The sequence below is a fragment of the Hetaerina americana genome, unplaced genomic scaffold, assembly GCF_022747635.1.
Source record: "Hetaerina americana unplaced genomic scaffold, ioHetAmer1.1.p SCAF_62, whole genome shotgun sequence".
Lineage (NCBI taxonomy): Eukaryota > Metazoa > Arthropoda > Insecta > Odonata > Calopterygidae > Hetaerina > Hetaerina americana.
In genome coordinates, this window is record NW_027287228.1 from 69,116 (window position 1) to 88,215 (window position 19,100).

General features: G+C 39.6%; 1 protein-coding gene across 1 annotated transcript; it reads right to left on the reverse strand.

Annotated features, from left to right (window-relative positions):
* Positions 1-4,862: 4,862 nt before the first annotated feature.
* Positions 4,863-9,312, reverse strand: DCTN6-p27 (dynactin subunit 6). Its single transcript, XM_071594492.1, has 5 exons — positions 9,261-9,312; positions 9,000-9,170; positions 8,800-8,930; positions 8,517-8,659; positions 4,863-5,285 (listed from the first exon to the last, which is right to left on the reverse strand). The coding sequence occupies exons 1-5, from the start codon at positions 9,296-9,298 to the stop codon at positions 5,205-5,207; spliced, it is 564 nt and encodes a 187-aa protein (XP_071450593.1). The 5' UTR covers positions 9,299-9,312; the 3' UTR covers positions 4,863-5,204.
* Positions 9,313-19,100: the final 9,788 nt, after the last annotated feature.

Here is a 19,100-nt window from a genome sequence, read left to right on the forward strand (position 1 = left end):
TGCGGGTGGGGAACGGGGAGTCCGGATGGGCAGTGTTAGGAAGGGGTGTAAGGCAGGGTTGCGCATTATCACCGTTGCTGTTCAACCTGTATGCGGAGGAAATGATCAAAGAGGCATGGGAAGAACTGGAGGTAGGAATGAAAGTGGGCGGGGAATTCGTAAAATCAGTTAGGTTTGCTGATGACCAAGCTTTAGTTTGTCAGTCAGCCAAGGGGCTGCAAGCATTGCTGAGTGAATTGGAAATTCAGTGCGACAGGTATGGGATGAGAATCAATATTAATGAAACAAAGGTAATGCAATTTTCTAGAAAGAAAAAGGCTAAGCTAAACATTAAAATAGGAGGGCAAAAACTAGAGCAGGTAGAACAGTTTACGTATCTCGGATGTGTTTTGGACCAACACGGTCAAAGTAGTAGGGACGTAAGGAGAAGAATTGCGCTAGGCAAAGAGGCTTTCACAAGGAAGAGGGCGTTGATGACTGGGACGGTGAGTAAGGATGTTAAGAAATGACTCGTAAAAACTTTGATATGGAGCGTGGCTATGTACGGTGCGGAAACGTGGTCGTTGAAGCAGGAGGATAGACGTAGATTGGAGGCTTTTGAAATGTGGGTGTGGAGAAGAATGGAGAAGGTGAAATGGACAGAGAAGAAAACAAATGAGGAAGTACTTGGAGTGGTGGGCGAAGAGAGGGGTTTATTGGGAGGAATCCTATGGAGGCAGGAAAAGTGGATGAAGGGGGTGTTGACCGGCAGTGGGATGTTGAAGACTGTGATAGAGGGCAAAAGAGGAAAGGGAAGGAACAGGATAGGGATGTTGGACGGGATGAAGGGAGGAAGAAAGTACTCAGAGATGAAGACCTGATATAGATGATGGATTTTGTGTTTTGTTAGGAGTAATAAAATGTTTGTTTGGTAGTTGTGCCCATCCAAAAACCTACCTTAACCGGTAGATGACCTTAAAAAAAACATATATTTACCATTATTTAGTCCATTGTTAGTGATTCTGTGCTTAAATGAAAATTTTGAGTATTAAGTGAACAGATTAACCTACGAGGGTGCCCCCAGAAGTACCCAAACCAACAAAGAAAACAAAAATTTATGAAAAAAATGTATTAATTTTTTAAACATCTCTTTTCAGCTCCCTACACTTAGCGGATAGTGATGGATAAATAAGTTCGATGCCCTTCTTAATGATAAGAACTGTCTTGCTCCTCAAAGTAGCCATCAACTGCGGACATCAATTTTTCACGTTTGGACCGCTGAGCCAATTTTTCAAGTTTGCAAAGAGACAATAATTCAAAGGGACTAAATCTGGCAAAAATGAGTTGCTCGCAATTGATTGTTTTCTCTTTTTTGAGAAAGTCAATGAATATCATCAGACTTACATCCCAGAAATGCGATGCCATGATCTTTCCCTCCTGGAGGGGAGAGCAAGGGAAAGTCTGTCCTTACACTGTCCCCTCTCTCTCCCCCCTTCCCCCTTGGAGGGGTGAGCAGGGGCCAGTCTGCCCTGACTGCCCCTAAACCCCCTTCCTCCCCTCTTAGAGGGGAGAGGGGAAAGAGCAGGGGAAAGTCTCCTTACACTGCCCTCTTTCCCTCCTGCTCTTTCCCTCCATTCCCTCTTGGAGGGGAGAGCAGGGGACAGTCTGCCTCCCTCCCTCCATTCCCTGCCTCCTTCCTTCCTCCAATTCCCTGCCTTTTTCCTTTCTCCCTGTCCCCTCTCCTTCCTCCCCGTCTACCTCCCTCCCTTCCCTGCCTGCCTACCTCAGTGTGGAAAAATAAAATGGCTGGAAACCACGGAACTGGCTTTAATTTGAGGTGGATGGTGAGGCCACACTTGCAAACAAAATTTCGGTGAAGAGAAAGGATTTATCAATTCTTAGGTTGCATACAAGCCAGGTAAACTGATTAATTTCTCAGATGAACTGCTAATAATTACTTGAAATATTTAAATAATGCATTCAAAATTATATTCCTGGGATACAAATTGAACAGTATGAATGGTATACCTTGGTATACCTTGGTACACCTTGCCCCGATAAAGCCCAATGCCCGTGAACACTTACTGCCACTGAACTGCCTGAAACTGCCATCATATCCTGAAATAACTAGGCATGTTGCCACAAATTTCAGTGCCTTCCAACAATAGAAGTCCATCCAGTGACCACATTACTCGTAAACAAAGTTATAAATCTCTATGTGGGAAATAAAATCGATGACAATAAGCACTAAACAATTTACATTACATACTTTGGAAAATATTGTATTACAAACTATTGTCTCAGACAAGAGTTTGTAATATCTAGCCCACCCCAGGCAATGGTTCAGGGTTGAAGTGCACTTGAAAGCAGGTCCAGCCAATTCCCAGCCAAAAATCAGCAAATAAAACTAATACTAAATATTCACTTACAAAATTTTTAAAAATGGCATACAAACATGGCTGATATTGATACTATTAATTAGAAAAAAATACAACAGGCAATTAAAATTGCATAAATTATGGTGACTTAGAAAACAGCCAGAGTTTGACAGATCAGCCAAAGGATACATCAGGCCATGAGAGCCACACTGAATAACACGGCAGAAAAGTAATCAACCAGCATACGAGGTGTGTTCGAAAAGTAAGAGGATTTCTATGAAAAAATATCTATTTACTCTTCAATATTTAAGTTGTCCCCTTTGAAGTAATCTCCCCCTCCTTGCGCCAATGCTTTTTCCAGTCCTCAAAGCAACATATACATGCTTTTTCGTATATTCTTGAGCTCTTCCAGCGATGCAGTCTTTCTCAATCGTTGCGAATCTCCGTCCTTTCCGTTTTGGGAGCAGGAAAAAGTGTCAGGGGGTCAAACCTGGTGAATATGATGGCTGAGGCATAACTGTGGTGCTGTTTTTGGCTGAAAAATCTCCAAAGAGCAATGATGAGTGAGCAGATGCAAGCTATGAATTCTTTTTCCACAATTCCCAACGTTTTTCTCATATTGCTTCTCGCAAACAGGGCATAACTTCAAGGTAATTTTCCTCCTTGACCGTACGACGTTGTGGTAAGAACTTCTGATGCACTGCACCAGGGTAATTGAAGAAAACAGTGAGCAAAACCTCGACCATTTGATTGAACTTGGCGTGCTTTTTTCGGTCTTGGTTCTCCCGGGTTCTTCCATTGAGCTTTAGTTTCGACATCGTAACCATACACCCATGATTCGTCACCAGTTATGATCCTTCTGAGCATGTCACCGACGTCATTTAACAGCTCCTGAGCATTGCTAATTCGACAATTCTACTGGTCAAAATAAAGCAGTTTCGGAACAAACTTCCCTCGCGCACTATCTCATGCCCAAAACATCCAAAATATTTCATGGGCTTTGCCAACATCCCCAGCAATTTTTCTGATAGTGATGCGATGATTTTTCAAAACAATTTTCTCCACTGCTTCAATGTTTTCCTCTGTTCTGGGGCGTCCAGAGCGAGGTTCACCATTGGCATCTTCTCGGTCATCTTGGAAGAGCCTGCACCACCTATGAACATTTTGTTACTTAGATTAGACTCATCATATGCCACTGTCAAGGGTTTTGGAGCACAAAATTCCATTTTTTACACAAACTTAGACGCAAATTCTTTGATCCATTCTTTTGGATAGTAGAAAATCACCGAGCACACCAAAACACGTCTAACATTTGTATCTGTCAATAACAAACTAAATATGCTATATGATTGAAACTGTAATAAAATGTGAAGGAATTGTCTACCAACACAACAAAACAAAAAATAGAAAATCAAATTTATGTCGCCCATGAAATTGGAAAAGTCACTTTACTTTTTGAAGTCACTTACTCTTTACGTGATTCAACTTGTTTTGTTACATGTTACCCTGTGTTGGGAGTTGATTTGTTTGGGGTTGGGAAAAATCAGAGCCTAAGTTGAGCCCCATTGAGCTAAAAGAGTAGGAGGAGACTTCCATAATCAATAAGAATTGCCAGTTCTTCTGTAACTGCACTGGTATGGTTGATGTAACACTAGATGCCAGGGATATATCCAATATCAAATTACCACCAATCACCGCGTCACATATTCAGCCGTTATATGAACTTGGGTTGTTCAAAGACCCTCACCGTTCCACATTAATGGCCACTAATAGCTCTCAATTGTTTCAGAAATTACAACCATAGAAAATTGAGACTAAAAGATTTGTATACAAGTATCGGTGACAATTTTTTCTACCCGTGTTTTCATGAAGTGCTGAATTAAGACCATTGGTTAAATGAGAGCACGATCGCAGATCATAAATTGGCATTGATAGAGCACATCATTATGAATGCAAATTTGCTGATGTGAAAGATCTGCTCTAAACTTGTACAGACAGACAACCAAGAGAGCCGAGTCGAGTGTCTGCCTACAAAGACCTTCAACAACTGCATCGCCACAATTCCCCAACCCCCTCACAGTCCCAACTTGGCGCCAACATACTATTTCCCATTCCCATCCACCATCTCTCAAAGGACAACGCCATAAGTGCCGTCCATGAAGCTTGCATGAGTACCCTTATATACCCTTGCATGAGTACCCTTATATAACTTCCACCTACCAGGGAGCCTCCGAGTAGTGCTGATGTCCCTTGAGCCTCAACACACGGGCAAAAGTGTGTAAAGGCTCAAGGATTCTGGCCTGCGAAGAATTTTGAGGCCTCTCATCTGAAATAAATCTATTTTTTTCTTGAAACTTTTCTTGATACCTTTCATACAAACCATGTACATTGCAGCAGCTAGGAACCCAAACACCAAGATTCACAGGTGTGTTACATTGAGAATACTTAACGAGCCATAAAAATAAATACTCACATGATATAAATGAAAAACGATTTTAAATAAAAAAATTCAAACTCTCAACTCAATGCATTATAACTCAAAGCAATAGGTAATTGCAAACTAAAACTCTCATTAATTTTCAAATTGAAAAAAATTAATCTTTAACAATCATGGATAATTCACATAAATTATGCAATATTAGACATAAATGTGGATACAAAATGCATTACTTCAATTAGGCATAAAAAACTCTTAAATTCATGAATTATACCTCCAAGTTAACAGAGAATCCATTGTATTATTGTTCGTAAATTAAGTATACAATTTTTAACAAGACAAATGATTACTACATAATTAAGTTAACTCACTTGGAATAATTAAAATAACACAGAACAAAAAAGCAGTCATCATGTCTTCTTGACAGACTTTATCAGGTGATGATAATTTGGAATGATCCTTATTAGGAAGTCCAATTGTGAGGTTAGTGACTGTAAAAAGACAGGAGTAATTAACGGTCAGTGCGATATCTCAAATAAAAGTGATTACAGATTATATAAACTATATATCTTTTAACTGGTGACATACTATTGATGATAATATCAGTAAAAATCACACGGCTGCCTCAATAGAATTTACTCTACTGAAAACCAAACATTATCAAAACAAAATACAATGACTGTATACATAATATCCTCTTCGTTGAAATCGACTAAAAAACATAACTTAGCTCTCACATTTTATTACAATACTCTATAAAAAGTTATAATTATTATAAGATAATTAAAGTAGATTTTGGATGGACAAACCTACCAAATAAATATTTTGTGACTCCTAACAAAACACAATCCAGCATCCTACTCTACATCGGGTCCCTCTTCATCTCTGAGTACTTTCTTCCTCCCTTCATCCCGTCCAACATCCCTATCCTGCTCCTTCCCTTTCCTCGTTTGCCTAACATTCTCCCCTCAATTACAGTCTTCAACTACTCGCTGCCGGTCAAAACCCCCTTCATCCACTTTTCCTGCTTCCATAGGATTGCTCCCAGCAATCCCCCCTCTCTTCGCCCACCATACCAAATACTTCCTCATTTGTTTTCTTCTCTGTCCATTTCATCTTCTCCATTCTTCCCCACAACCTCATCTCAAAAACCTCCAATCTACGTCTATCTTCCTGTTTCAACAACCACATTTCCGCACCAAGTTTTTATCAGTCTTTTCTTAACATCCTTACTCAAAGTCCCCGTCATCAACTCCCTCCTCCTTGTGAAAGCCTCTTTGCCTAGCGCAATTCTTCTCCTTACGTCCCTACTACTTTGACCGTGTTGGTCCAAAACACTATCGAGATACGTAAACTCTTCTACCTGCTCTAGTTTTTGCCCTCCTATTTTAATGTTAATCTTAGCCTTTTCTTTCCAGAAAATCGCATAACCTTTGTATCATTAATATTGATTCTCATCCCATACCTGTCGCACTGAATTTCCAATTCACTCAGCAATTGCTTGCAACCCCTTGCCTGACTGACAAATTAAGGCTAACCTAACTGATTTTACGAATTCCCCGCCCACTTTCATTCCTACCTCCAGTCCTTTTCATGCCTCTTAAATCATTTCCTCTGCATACATGTTGAACACAACGGTGATAATGGGCAACCCTAGCCTTGCACCTAACACTGCCCATCTGGACTGCCCGTTCCCCACCTGAGCAGTCTGAGAACATGTACAGGTTGCAGATTAGCCTCTTTTCCCTCCAATCTATTCCTATTTTCTACAATATACTCGTTATTCACTCTATCGAATTCCATTTCGAAATCTACAAAACAGGCAAATCCTTCCTCCTTTATTCTATATTCCTCTCTATTAGTGATCTCATTACTGCAATGGCATCACGCGTACCTCTCCCCTTCCTAAACCCAAACTGATCATCCCCTAAGTCATCATTTGCCTTAATCTCTATCCTTTTGTTTATGATCCTGAGAACAACTTTAGCTGCGTGAGATATCAAACTTATTGATCTGCTATAAAAATATACCTTTTATATTTGCATCTAAGGAAAATAGTTCCATATAATATCTTATATCTTATTTATTCCCAAATAAGACTTTTGAAACTTCTTAAATGCATGAACTCTTCATTTGTTCAAGTTTATGATCCGCACAGGGAATAAAAGCGAAATGTTTACTCCTATTCTAGAACTAAATAACGACATCAATGTTTATTAAGGGCAAGTTCATAATTTACAACACAGCATTCAAATATCACCTACAAGTATGCCAAATGAGAGATACCCAAGAAAAGACAGAAAAATAAAAACTAACACATTAAACAGATTGCTAAAATAGCAATTAAAATATTATTTAAAATCCTATGGTAATACCATATTATAAGTTGAGTTCATTGCAGAGTAAATTAATTCATGATGCATTGGTACAAAATCTCAATCAAGTTTCTACGGCCTTCATCAAAAACGTGGGCAAATTATCACCCTGCAAGTCAACACCTGATTAAATGAGCGTAACATCCATTACAATAGATCCTTAACGAAAGGGAATGAAAAGTTTCTACAGCAGCATTTTATGTGGAATAATTTGGTCCTTCTGATATACAGAACTCTACCATCAAACAGAGTAATTCTAGTCAGGGTGAACATTGAAAAACAGTACAATGAAATTCATTCAGTTAGCGGGCAGTGAACAAAGAGTGGATGAACATTGAATACATCCATTGTTTCCAAATATGGTGTGATATTTGTTGAGAAGCAACCATAATAATTGACCATTTGTAATAATTTATTTTATACTCTCTTAATACTATTAAATAATGCCTTCCATACTGACATTTATAATATGGATTCCACGTGAATGAATTATACGACGAAAATAGGATGAACTAACGACATTGACAAGCATTTTAACAAATGCATGTCTTTAAAATCTTCAGCAAATCCGGGTATAAAACCAAACACACAAAACCTTTCCGTAACTACACATGACATTACACCCGAGTACCTCAAGTGAGACTGCACAACAAAGAGAACTACTAAATATTTGATAACTCAAGTTCTGCGAACAGTTTCACCATTAAGAGAATAATCAAGGTAAATAGGTGATTTCCTATGATGGAAGAAGACGACATTAGATTTTTATAAATTTGAATTGTGAAAATTAAATCTTCCAAATAATTAATGAACTGATAACACCACTCGTCCATCAGGGCTTTTAAGATGCTTAAGACTTGGATGAACTTTGAAAATAAGTTGTGAACTACACATCAGGGAAACCTCCGGTTCAAATAAAAAATTGATTTACCAAAACAATTCTCCCGCGATGGAAGAAAGTAGTTGTCTGACACTGGAAAATGGGCCTTTTCATATTTCAAATAAGTGAATGCTTGCCGAGGTCACATTTCGTAGAATAATCACACCGTAACGATAGATTAGTAGTGTAATAGGATAGCGTAAGAAAGTTAGACAAATTTTCTAGGTCATGAAACAATAATCGCAATTGAGGATGATATTAAGTTTTTTAATTAGTAAACATTAGCTCACCGAGAGTACTTTAACAATAGTAAACGGGTAAAACCTCATTGCAGTAAGAAAAACTAACACCAGACAAAAATACACCTGGATTATTTTGCCTACGGCATTTAATTTTACAGCTTTCTATTTTGTATTTGAAGAAAATGGCATGATGACGAGAAATTCACTCCAAAAAAAAATACTCACCGGTGGTCGATCAGCCTGCACTCGCTGAATTGAGTTACTTCCGTAAATCACAGTGTTCTCTTTCAAGACCTGTGATTTGGTTAATTTGCACTTAGCCCCAACAACACAACCATTACTAAGTTCTACTTCTCTGCCGACGTAGCCTAAGAAAGTAAAAATAAAAGACTACATTCTATCAACTTTCTCTTTTAACATGTCAAATAGCTAAGTAAGAATACACTCACTGTGACATTTAAAAGACTACCTACAAAAATACGCATTATAAATAATATTCACCACTTACTCTTTGGCTCCAAGTTATTGTAGTCTCCAATTTTCAGAGCTTGACTATAACAATCAACTTCAAAAACATTGTTTGCTCCAATGATCATAACAGACGAGGCTCTCTGCAGTTCTTTCAGCTCCGGCGGAAGCCTGGAAACAAACGTCATGTTAAGAAAGAGAATTGAACCATACCGTGACCACTGTAAGACAACCACTTACCGGTTCACAATTCGAACTTGCTCTTCGATTATATTATTTTCACCAATAATAATAGGGCCGTCTTCGGCAATTATACTGGCTTTAGGGTGGATCACAGTCATGCTACCGATTGTGACATCCCCCCTAATCTCACATTCCTTACATACAATAGCACCAGGTGCAATTTTTACGCTACAATATAATGTGCAAGTGTTAAAAATTTATTACAATAGCTATGTGTAAGGCGATTATAAAAGTTATAATGCTATGTGTACTTATTACTTGCTCTTTGCTCCAGACGCTGGCCTTTTGGAGGACATTTTTAAACAAGTGATACGCGAAATACGAGAAAAAGTATGTAGGAATACACGGAAATTTGAAGGAAGTTTAAGTTTGGGACGTCACCCGGATTACGTTTATACACGACAGTTCTTACGAATTTTTAGCTGCTAATATGATATTTTATACTTTTTTAATACATACCACCGCAGCGGGTTAGACCAGGGTATCAAAAGACATGGGAAACGGAAACGAACCCCTTACAAAGCTCCAGGGGAAATAATACCAATAGAATGCAATGTTTTAATGGCGTTAAAGAATAAAATTAAATCGAGGCATGATATGAATTATTATATTCATTCAATTTAAGTGTAAAGAAAATATATGTTGTATCTCCTAATGAATGGAGGAAGGGAGAATCAGATATGAAGAGGTGCTTGTTTTAAAAGTAGGATGTTGGATTGCGTTTTGTTGGGAGAGACAGGAGATTTATTTGGTTGTTGTGTCCATTCAAAATCTACCTTAACCGGTAAATACATCCGATTCTAAATTGTGAATGCATAAGCAAACGACACTTTTCGACAAACTTTTAACATTCTATCGACTTTCGGCTGGGTTTTCCTTTTTCGATTCTGATGGAAATTGGCATGATTGACTTCCTCTCGAAGAGAGGAAGTCAATCATGCCAATATAGGCCTCAGGCGATAAATACTATAGAGCGATTCTCAAATTTGATCGATGCGTCAAGAGCTCTGGTTCCCAGGCAACCACGGTCACCTGGAAACCAAGCGTTCGTTTACATTCGATGACACCACGGTAGCTTCTGCGGCGTGATCCAACTGCGTAGGATACCGGTGAAGGAAATGGGCGTGAGTACTCTTTACTATGTAAGCTGTATGATATATAGTAAATGTAAATTGGATGCTGCTAAGGTTTGTGCCCTGCCTTATCATTACGTATGAGTGAGATATAAAAGACGCCGGCGAGGTCATGCGTTTATTGAATTGATCGTAAAATAATTGGTATTCAAGATGTTTCCCTGCAGGTGCGCCAATTATTAAAAACAAATTCGCTATCGGCGAACACACAACTGATACTTACACTATTTTGGCGGCAGAATTCATATCTTCGGCGCCGTCTCGAAGGTTTTGCCTGAAGGTTACTTTGTTGATTGGATGGGTCACGGTCATCATAAAGTTACAGTGCGCCAAACGAGTCATAAATCTTATAGGCAACATATATGAAAAACAAGCACAAAATAAATCGCGCATCGTCAGAATGGACAAAAATATAAAAAAATCCATCAATGCGCACATATCATAAATATTTTGAACTATTAATAACCTGCCTGGAAATCAATCGATTTATTAATATACTTTTTGAAGAAGGCTAAATTCTTCATGGGCCCTTCTGATAAGGCAACGCAGAAAATGTCTTAATTTCCATGTAATGGCACAGTCTATCCTTTTTATTTGCCTCTTTCAATATTAGTGTTTGTATCACGCTCCTTCATTGAATTATTATTCACATCCGTATAACTTTTGTAATACATATATATTATATATACTACTTGTATATGTGTGTGTGTATATATATATATATATATATCTTTAATAAACATACATTATGAACATAATAATACACGAGCAACTTCTTATACCCTGATGAAGGTGACTGGCACTACCAAAATATCAAAGTGAGTTATGTCTACATTTGTATATATATATATATATATATATATATATATATATATATATATATATATATATATATATATATATATATATATATATATATATATTTTTTTCCGGGTTCGTCCGGAAAATAAGTGTACTGACTCCTGGGCTGGGCGCGCCGCTCCAGGCGCGCCCAGCACCGCTCTGACGGGCTGCGATTGGAGGGGGGTATGTTGGCAAGCGACGCTGAAAAAGGCAGTCGGCTCTGAGCTGTGGTGTAGTGAGGAGCTCTGTTAACGCGAACCTCCACGCTCGACCCACGTCACGGAACGCGATGCCGAAGTTTTTGCAGCAGCGTTATTCCATCAAATTTGCGGTAAAGCTTGGGAAATCGTCTACCGAAACTGTCGGTATGATTAACCAGGCTTACGGGGAGTCAGCCAAGTCCAGAAACATGATCTTTCGGTGGCACAAGATGTTCGTGGAGGGCAGAGAAGAGGTCGACGACGAGTCCTCGAGAGGTTCCCGATGATGCCTTCGCGGGAGCGTTCCAGGAATGGGAACGCCGCTGGAACAAGTGTATCGACTCACAAGGGTCCTATTTTGAGGAATATTAGCTTAAGATATGTAAAAGTGTAATAAATGTTTTTCCTGAGCTCAGTACACTTATTTTCCGGACGAACCCTGTATATATATACACATATGTATAAATATATATATATATAAATATAAATATATATATATATATATATATATATATATATATATATATATTTCGTGGGTCGAGTTATTAGAAACAGATATAAGAAAAGGGATAGGAACACACATAAATGGACAAACACCCACTCTCCTGTGTTTGTCCTTGTTCCTATCCCTTTTCCTTATATCTGTTTCTATATAACTCGATCCATTTATATATACAAAAAAATCTATGTATGTATACGTGTGGAAATATATATATGTATATATATATGTGTGTGTGTGTGTGTCTGTGTGTGTGGGTCCCGGTAGTCCAGGGGGTAGTGTGTTGGACTACTGACCGGAGGGTCCCAGGTTCGATTCCCAGGTAAGGGGCACTCTGGGCCCTGCAGCTCTGCAGATTTTTTGGGTGCCAGATCTTCCTGGGAAACCATAACCAGCACAGGGAAAGGAACTGGCCCCCCTCCTTGATGTGTGAATTTCACACGCCGTATAGGGCTTAGTACTGGGTGAACTATACCATCACCTACTAAACCGACCTTCGGGTTGATTACTGTGCTTATGGTTTATATATATATCTCACTAAGACTACTTGAAGAAGGTCTATGTATGCTGCCCCACAGGGGTCAGACGCCATTGCAGCCGCCTCACTGAGGAACAGACGCTGCGTGGACTACCTTTCGTCTGGCTCCTAACCTTCGACCTATCTGGCATGGGTGACCCTACCAGGAGCAATTTTTATTACTCCCGCCAGTACAGCTCTAGGGGTCATCGGAACGCACAAGCCCTTCCACCACGTCAAGGTTGTAGTCCGGGGAGGGATATATATATATATATATATTTATATATATATATATATATATATATATATATATATATATTATATTATATATATATATATATATATTAAGAGCCTCCACTCGGCAAGTGGAAAGATCCGGAGTCTAGGAAATATTTTTACATTCATGATCTGCTTAATTCCACCTTCCCCACCTCTCCTGTGTTCGTCCTTTATGTGTGTTCCAAACCCTTGTCCTTACATCTATTTCTATGTAAATGAGTATATATATGTGTGTATATACACACACACACACACATATATATATATATATATATATATATATATATATATATATATATATATATATATATATATATATATATATATATATTTTTTTTTAGTAATCTACCGGTTAAGGTAGGTTTTTGGATGAACACAACTACCAACAAATATTTTATTACTCCTAACTAAACACAAAATCCATCATCCTACTCTATATCAGGTCCCTCTTCATCTCAGAGTACTTTCTTCCTCCCTTCATCCCGTCCAACATCCCTATCCTGTTCCTTCCCTTTCCTCTTTTGCCCAACATTCTACCCTCTATCACAGTCTTCAACATCCCACTGCCGGTCAATACACCCTTCATCCACTTTTCCTGCCTCCATAGGATTGCTCCCAACAAACCCCTCTCTTCGCCCACCATACCAAGTACTTCCTCATTTGTTTTCTTCTCTGTCCATTTCACCTTCTCCATTCTTCTCCACACCCACATTTCAAAAGCCTCCAGTCTACGTCTATCCTCCTGCTTCAATGACCACGTTTCCGCACCGTACATAGCTACACTCCATATCAAAGTTTTTACGAGTCTTTTCTTAACATCCTTACTCAAAGTCCCTGTCATCAACTCCCTCCTCCTCGTGAAAGCCTCTTTGCCTAGCGCAATTCTTCTCCTTACGTCCCTACTACTTTGACCGTGTTGGTCCAAAACACTACCGAGATACGTAAACTGTTCTACCTGCTCTAGCTTTTGCCCTCCTATTTTAATGTTAAGCTTGGCCTTTTTCTTTCTAGAAAATCGCATAACCTTTGTTTTATTAATATTGATTCTCATCCCATACCTGTCGCACTGAATTTCCAATTCACTCAGCAATGCTTGCAGCCCCTTGGCTGACTGACAAACTAAAGCTTGGTCATCAGCAAACCTAACTGATTTTACGAATTCCCCGCCCACTTTCATTCCTACCTCCAGTTCTTCCCATGCCTCTTTGATCATTTCCTCTGCGTACAGGTTGAACAGCAACGGTGATAATGGGCAACCCTGCCTTACACCCCTTCCTAACACTGCCCATCCTGACTCCCCGTTTCCCACCCGCACCTGAGCAGTCTGGGACATGTACAGGTTGCGGATTAGCCTCCTTTCCCTCCAGTCTATTCCTATTTTCTGCAATACACTCATTAGTTTTTCCCAATTTACTCTATCAAACGCTTTTTCGAAATCTACGAAACAGGCAAATACCTCCTGGTTGTGTTCTATATTCCTCTCGATTAATAATCTCATTACTGCAATGGCATCACACGTACCTCTCCCCTTCCTAAACCCAAACTGATCATCCCCTAAGTAATCGTTTGCCCTACTCTCTATCCTTTTGTTTATGATCCTGAGAACAACCTTAGCTGCGTGGGATATCAAACTAATTGTCCTATAGTCCTCACATGACGTGGCCTTTACCTTTTTCGGAATAGGAACTAAAACTGATCTCACAAAGTCTTCCGGCCAGATTCCCTCCTCATAAATACTACGGATCAGCCCATATAGCCTCTTCCTCCATCATTTTCCTAAGGATTTCAAAAGTTCCACGGGAATGTTATCTACCCCCACGGCCTTATTTAGTTTCATCTCCCTTAATGCCCTTTCTATCTCATTGTCTAGTATGCCTGGACCTAAGCTATCTTCTTCTACGTCATGTTCCTTTTCAATGTCTAACTTTGTTGGTCTAAGCTCTTTACTATACAGTTCTTCTACATATTCCTTCCATCTCTCTTGGATCTTTCCTGCGTCAACTATTATCTTACCGGCCTTATCTCTAACTGCTATCGTTGATCTCCCTTTCTTACTTCCCGATAAAGATTTAACTTTGCTGTAAAGCGCACCGATTTCCCCCTTCCTCTGCAGACTTTCCATATCCTCGCACTGCGTCTTCCACCATGCTTCCTTTGCTTTATTTGTTGCCCGCCTTAATTTATTGTTCAATTCTTTGTACTTCATTTTGCCTAATTCTGTATTTATATTCTTCCATTTTCGCCGCTCATCCATTTTTGTAATCATCTCATCCATGATCCATGGTTTACGAGTCCTTTTAGCGTTAACGGTTCCAATAGTGTCTTTTGCCGCTTTAGACAACCCTTTTTTGATACATTCCCACTTTTCTTCGATAGTATTTAGCTCTTTACCATCCTCCATGATTTTCTCTACCGCTTGTTTGTATTCCTTTCTTTTCAACCCATTTAATGCTTCTACATTCCATTTTCTAACTCGCCGCCCCTGCCTTATCTTTTTGAAACGTACGCTACATTTCATAACAACTAAATTGTGGTCTGAGTCCGCATCCGCTCCCGGGAAGCTGTGGGAATTTATCACACTGTTCCTAAACCTGTGTCTAACCAGGATATAATCTAGCTGATATCTTCCCGAGTCACCTGGCATTTTCCATGTATACCTGCGTCTTTTGTGGTGTCTGAACCAAGTGTTGGTGATAACTAAGCCCTGTCTCCTGCAGAACTCAACTGCTTTCTCCCTGCGGTCATTCCTTGTGCCTAAACCGTAGTCCCCCACCTCATCACCATCTCTTCCTTCGCCTACTGTCGCATTCCAATCCCCCATCACTATCAAATGTTTCCCTGCAGGAACACATGCAATCATGTCCTCTAACTGATCGTATATCCTATCGACCTCTTCTTCCTTATGGTTGCTCGGTGGCATGTATACCTGGATAATAACTAAGTTCGTCGGTTCTGCTTTTATCTCCACTAGTAGTATTCTATCCGTTACCTGCTCTATGTTGACTATGCTTCTTCCTACCTCTTCATTTAATACTATGGCAACCCCTCGTTGACTCTCGTCTCCACCGCTGTATATTATTCTATACTTATCACTCCAGTAATCCCCGCTATCTTTCCATCTCACCTCGCATAGACCTAAAATATCTATATTTCCCCTTTCCATCTCCCGCTTAACATTCTCCAATTTCCCCGTCCTCATCATTGTCCTAACATTCCACGTTCCTATTTTAACTAATTTGGTCTTCTTCTCCTGCGTCTTCTGTCCTGCTGCTGCTGGTTTTCCCTTGCAAGGGTTTCGTGAGATGACGACCGCGGAAGCCTTGCCTCCCCCGCTGCCGGGCACGACACACGGCCGATTGGGCCGAGCCCCGTGGTTGCCAGGACTCAAAATATCTCTATTGTCCATCATATTTTTCTAAGGAATGATAATTGAGGTGGTTTCCCGTTGCCTTCCTCAATAGTGTTTTTAACGTGACACCATCACTTACTGGCCGCCCCACTGGGGTCAGACTCAGGGTAAATTACGTTTCCTCGATAGCTCAAGTGGTTAAGAGCATCCGCCCGGCAAGTGGAAAGATCCGAGGTTCGAGTCCCGGCCAAGGAAATATTTTTACTCTTGCGATCCGTTCGATTCCGCCTTCCCCACCTTTATTGTGTTCGTCCTTTATATGTGTTCCTATCCCTTTTCCTTATATCTGTTTCTGTATATATGAGTATTTATTCGCCGTTTGGCGGGATTTCGTGTTTGAATGTGTATTTGGCCAACGTGGCTCATCTCTTTCTTCTGGCTATGCGTGCCACGAAACGCACTGTTCCTTTCCTGTATGATGTTGTATGAATTCTAAACCACTGTCCTTTCCTCTTGTGTATTGTCCATTTCTCCTTTGGTGGGTGAAACAGTCCCCTGACGCCATCTCTTGGCTAAAAGAATCGGGGCGCTTGGCGACATATAAGACCCACGGATCTCAGGGTAAATTACGTTTCCTCGATAGCTCAAGTGGTTAAGAGCATCCGCCTGGCAAGTGGAAAGATCCGAGGTTCGAGTCCCGGTCAAGGAAATATTTTTACTCTTGTGATCCGTTCGATTCCGCCTTCCCCACCTTTATTGTGTTCGTCCTTTATATGTGTTCCTATCCCTTTTCCTTATATCTGTTTCTGTATATATGAGTATTTATTTGCCGTTTGGCGGGATTTCGTGTTTGAATGTATATATATATATATATATATATATATATATATATGTGTGTGTGTGTAATGGGCTGACACAATATAACACAAATAGAATAGAATGTCAACATTTAAAATGACACTCACATGGTAAATTGTTCGAGCTTTCGGCCCTCTTAGAGGCCTTCTTCAAGAGAGACTCTCTTGAAGAAGGCCTCTGAGAGGGTCGAAAGCTCGAACAATTTACCGTGTGAGTGTTCTTTTAAATGTGTCTATTCTTTTCTATTTGTGTTATATTGTGTCAGCCCATTATTGTGCCGCTCGTGTGAGTTTTTCCGTACAATCATGGTATATATATATATATATATATATATATATATATATATATATATATATATATATATATATATATATATATATATATATATATATATAGCATATATATATAGCATTACATGCGCATACACACATACAGACATACTAAGGTGTGTTGGTGTATATATATTTTTTCACTTATCTGAAACAGTCGTGTTTTTCACTATAAGAGACAAAGGCAAGATGGTCATTCTTAGCAATGATGCCTTGTTAAATAAAACTGCACTCATGCTTAACTTTGAAGGAATAACTGTTTTGCAAGCAGGAACTAAAATAAGTAACATTCAACAGGGCAAGTCCAAGGGTAAGAAAAAGGGCGCATCAAAGAAGGGAGCATCCAAGGCAGCTGCTGAGAAACAACAAGGGAAGAAAGCTGCCAAGCCATCAAAGAAGCCAGGAGGCAAAGGAAAGAGATCCGAAGGAAAGTCAAAATGTGAGCCAAACAACTTCCTTTCTTAACTCCATGTACCCACGTTGAATCATATTGGTGGACAGCAGTTAAACTGGCATTCCAGTCGATAACTTCCACTCCAAAAGTCCAACTGCCAGGGAATATCAGCGGAACTGTCAGCCACGAAGATTGATTCAACATGGAAGACCCCCAAAAAGGCATCTAATCCCCTTCATTTCACCACAGAGGCCTCTTTTCTTTCTTATAGAAACTATATAACAGCAAGGCAAACTGTAAGCTGTAGCTGCTGTCTTTTTTTCTTATTCAGCTCCCTACTGCAGAATAATTTCACTACAGGTTGTAATTCTGGGAGTGACAAGTGAAAAACAAGCATCTACAGCCAATGACCAATTACACGGAACTATTATATTTACTGATACTACCAGAGGACACAATACAATTACATTTTTTTAATGTAGGAGTCAGCAAAGGTACCAATACATGTGACAACATATATTAAATTGTGCCATCGCAAACAACTCTTCTCAAAATGCAAAATTCATTGATCAATCCCCCATTTAAGGCATGCTTTGGACGTGCCAGGCTTTGCAATGGTTCAATGATAACATTCCCTTGTGTCTCCTAACAAAACACAACCCAATGTCCAACTCTACAATAACAAGTCCCTCTTCATCTCTGCATACTTACTTCCTGCCTTCATCCCGTCCAACATCCCTATCCTATTCCTGCCCTTGCTGCCCTGCCCTCGCCTGCCTTTCTTCCCTCTATTACAGTCTTCAACATCCCATAGGCAATCAATACGCCCTTCATCCACCTTACATTTCTACTGACTACTACTGACCGCTGACATCTACTGACATCCACTAGATCCACTGGCATATAACATATAATTAATCACCAAAAATATTCACTTCTCTTCTCCATCAACAAACTTCCCCGTTTATCACAGAACCAAACACTGCAAACCAATCAATACTATGCATCATTTACTACACTTTAAGCATTTCTAATTAAACTTTGAAAATCTCAATAAATGCCTACACACTTGCCAGATCTTTGTTCCTTCACACAATAAGTGGTTTTGAAAGAAGGCAACATTCCTCAACATTCTCACTAGATCTGTAAATCCTTAAAAACAATGTCATCACTTCGCACTAACTGCCTTGTTGTTTGCCCTAACTGTTATGTTGTTACATATTAATTTCCTTGTTTCTATCAGATATAGCCGCTGATTAACAAATATCGATTGCTCCAGTATTTTCAACAAACATTTTAAATGGCTTTAGTATTAGAACCTTTCTTCACCTTTCACTCCTACAAGAAATCTCTCAGCCATACACATTCAAATATAGAGCTATGTACTCCACAAGAGCGGATGACGCAACAGCACATATTTCCTTTCTACTGCACTGACTAACTTCAACCCCTGCAACACGCAACGCAAAGACGTACCCTGCAATGGAATTTGCATCAACCATATTGTTTGCCCAATCAGTATCCGTAAATACGATGTCCGTCCAGAAAGTAACTTTCCCTCAATAACTTCATGAATTGAACTCAGGGCAGTCACTAATATACCCACCAACAATGGGTACAACCCTAAACTAGTTGATAAATTACTTTGGAAAAAACAATGGGCATGAATAGTATTTCCTCCGCACAGTCCGCAGTAT